Raw genomic sequence first — 1,188 nt, 5'->3', positions numbered from 1 at the left:
AGTAAAACCATCTTGATTGGATATAAAATATTTGTATTTCGTTGGAAGACACGCGGAGGAAGAGGAACATAATTAAAAACTTTTGATCTCCTTAAGGTGGCAGAGGGCGGGTTCCACAGTCGACCTGGAAGATGAAAAATAAAGATGTCAAAGGTAAGAGATAATGAGGAAAATGCAGTAACTATGATGATTTAAAGGAGAGCGAATGATAAAGTCTTAGTGTAGTCCGTTTAAAAGGTGTATAAGTAATATCTTTGTACTTGTTTTGTTCGAAAGACGTTTGCTAAAAGGTGTTATGAAAATTGCATGAAAACACATATACGTTATTAAAGATACAGATACTGATGTATATGTGCAATTTCCAAAGATCTCAGTTGCAATATTCAAAACGAAATACATATCCAGCAGGAGCTTCGAACCTCTTACCTGATACGCCCAATTGCAGACGCTGACTGTATCGTCCCACAGGAGGCCTTGCTGGCACTGGATCTCCAACGCCGTGCCCTTGGAGCACTCGCAGCCTTTGGAGCAGTCGTCGGGATGCGCGAAGAAGGTCGGGAAGACCCCATCGATGGCAGGGCACTTGGCTGAAACTTCATTGGGGCACGGAGTAAACACTTGCGCGGAGCACGGCCGGAATGCGACGCACAGGGCCAGCACGAGGAGCAGCGCAACAACCTTCATCTGCAGCACAGGAGTGAAGTATTTACTGAACCTTGCCAACTTTCGACTGAAAACTGTAATGTAAGTCAACACAATACATGGCTTATAACTCACGTTCACGATATCAATACTGCAAGGAGACTTTCGGTAAGGATTACCTTTAACCGACGACGAACCAGAAAAGGAGATGACAACAAACTGTGAAAAATATCCGGATGTTACGGCTTTTATACCACTCTATCCTGAGAACTTACAAATGTTACACTTTTTTCTCACGTGTACTACAAAGGTATTGACGCAAATATGACATAGAACTCACCCATTAATTGATAAATTGCCCAATTCAGACATACTAGAGATGAGCCATGCTGGAGAGTCTCTTTGTCGGCGATACCGATAAAGATATTGCGTCATCATAGAGGCAAGAGTATGTGAACGTTCCATATGCCGGGTACTCCATTGCCCTTTTTGACGTAGAATGATTCACACTGAATTATCTTTTTGTTGTAACATCTATACTTTTGT

At 42.3% G+C, this 1,188-nt stretch overlaps 1 protein-coding gene across 1 annotated transcript; it reads right to left on the bottom strand.

Annotated features, from left to right (window-relative positions):
- Nucleotides 1-16: 16 nt before the first annotated feature.
- LOC119587594 lies at nt 17-861 on the bottom strand (the record flags this gene model as incomplete). Its single annotated transcript, XM_037936306.1, is given in 3 exon segments — nt 17-124; nt 427-684; nt 822-861. Coding segments are annotated over 3 exon segments (331 nt in total), but the record flags the coding sequence as incomplete, so codon positions are not given.
- Nucleotides 862-1,188: the final 327 nt, after the last annotated feature.

This window comes from Penaeus monodon, chromosome 22 (genome assembly GCF_015228065.2).
Source record: "Penaeus monodon isolate SGIC_2016 chromosome 22, NSTDA_Pmon_1, whole genome shotgun sequence".
NCBI classification, from domain to species: Eukaryota; Metazoa; Arthropoda; class Malacostraca; order Decapoda; family Penaeidae; genus Penaeus; species Penaeus monodon.
Note: the sequence above shows the minus strand (reverse complement) of the source record. Positions and strands in the feature narration are given on the sequence as shown.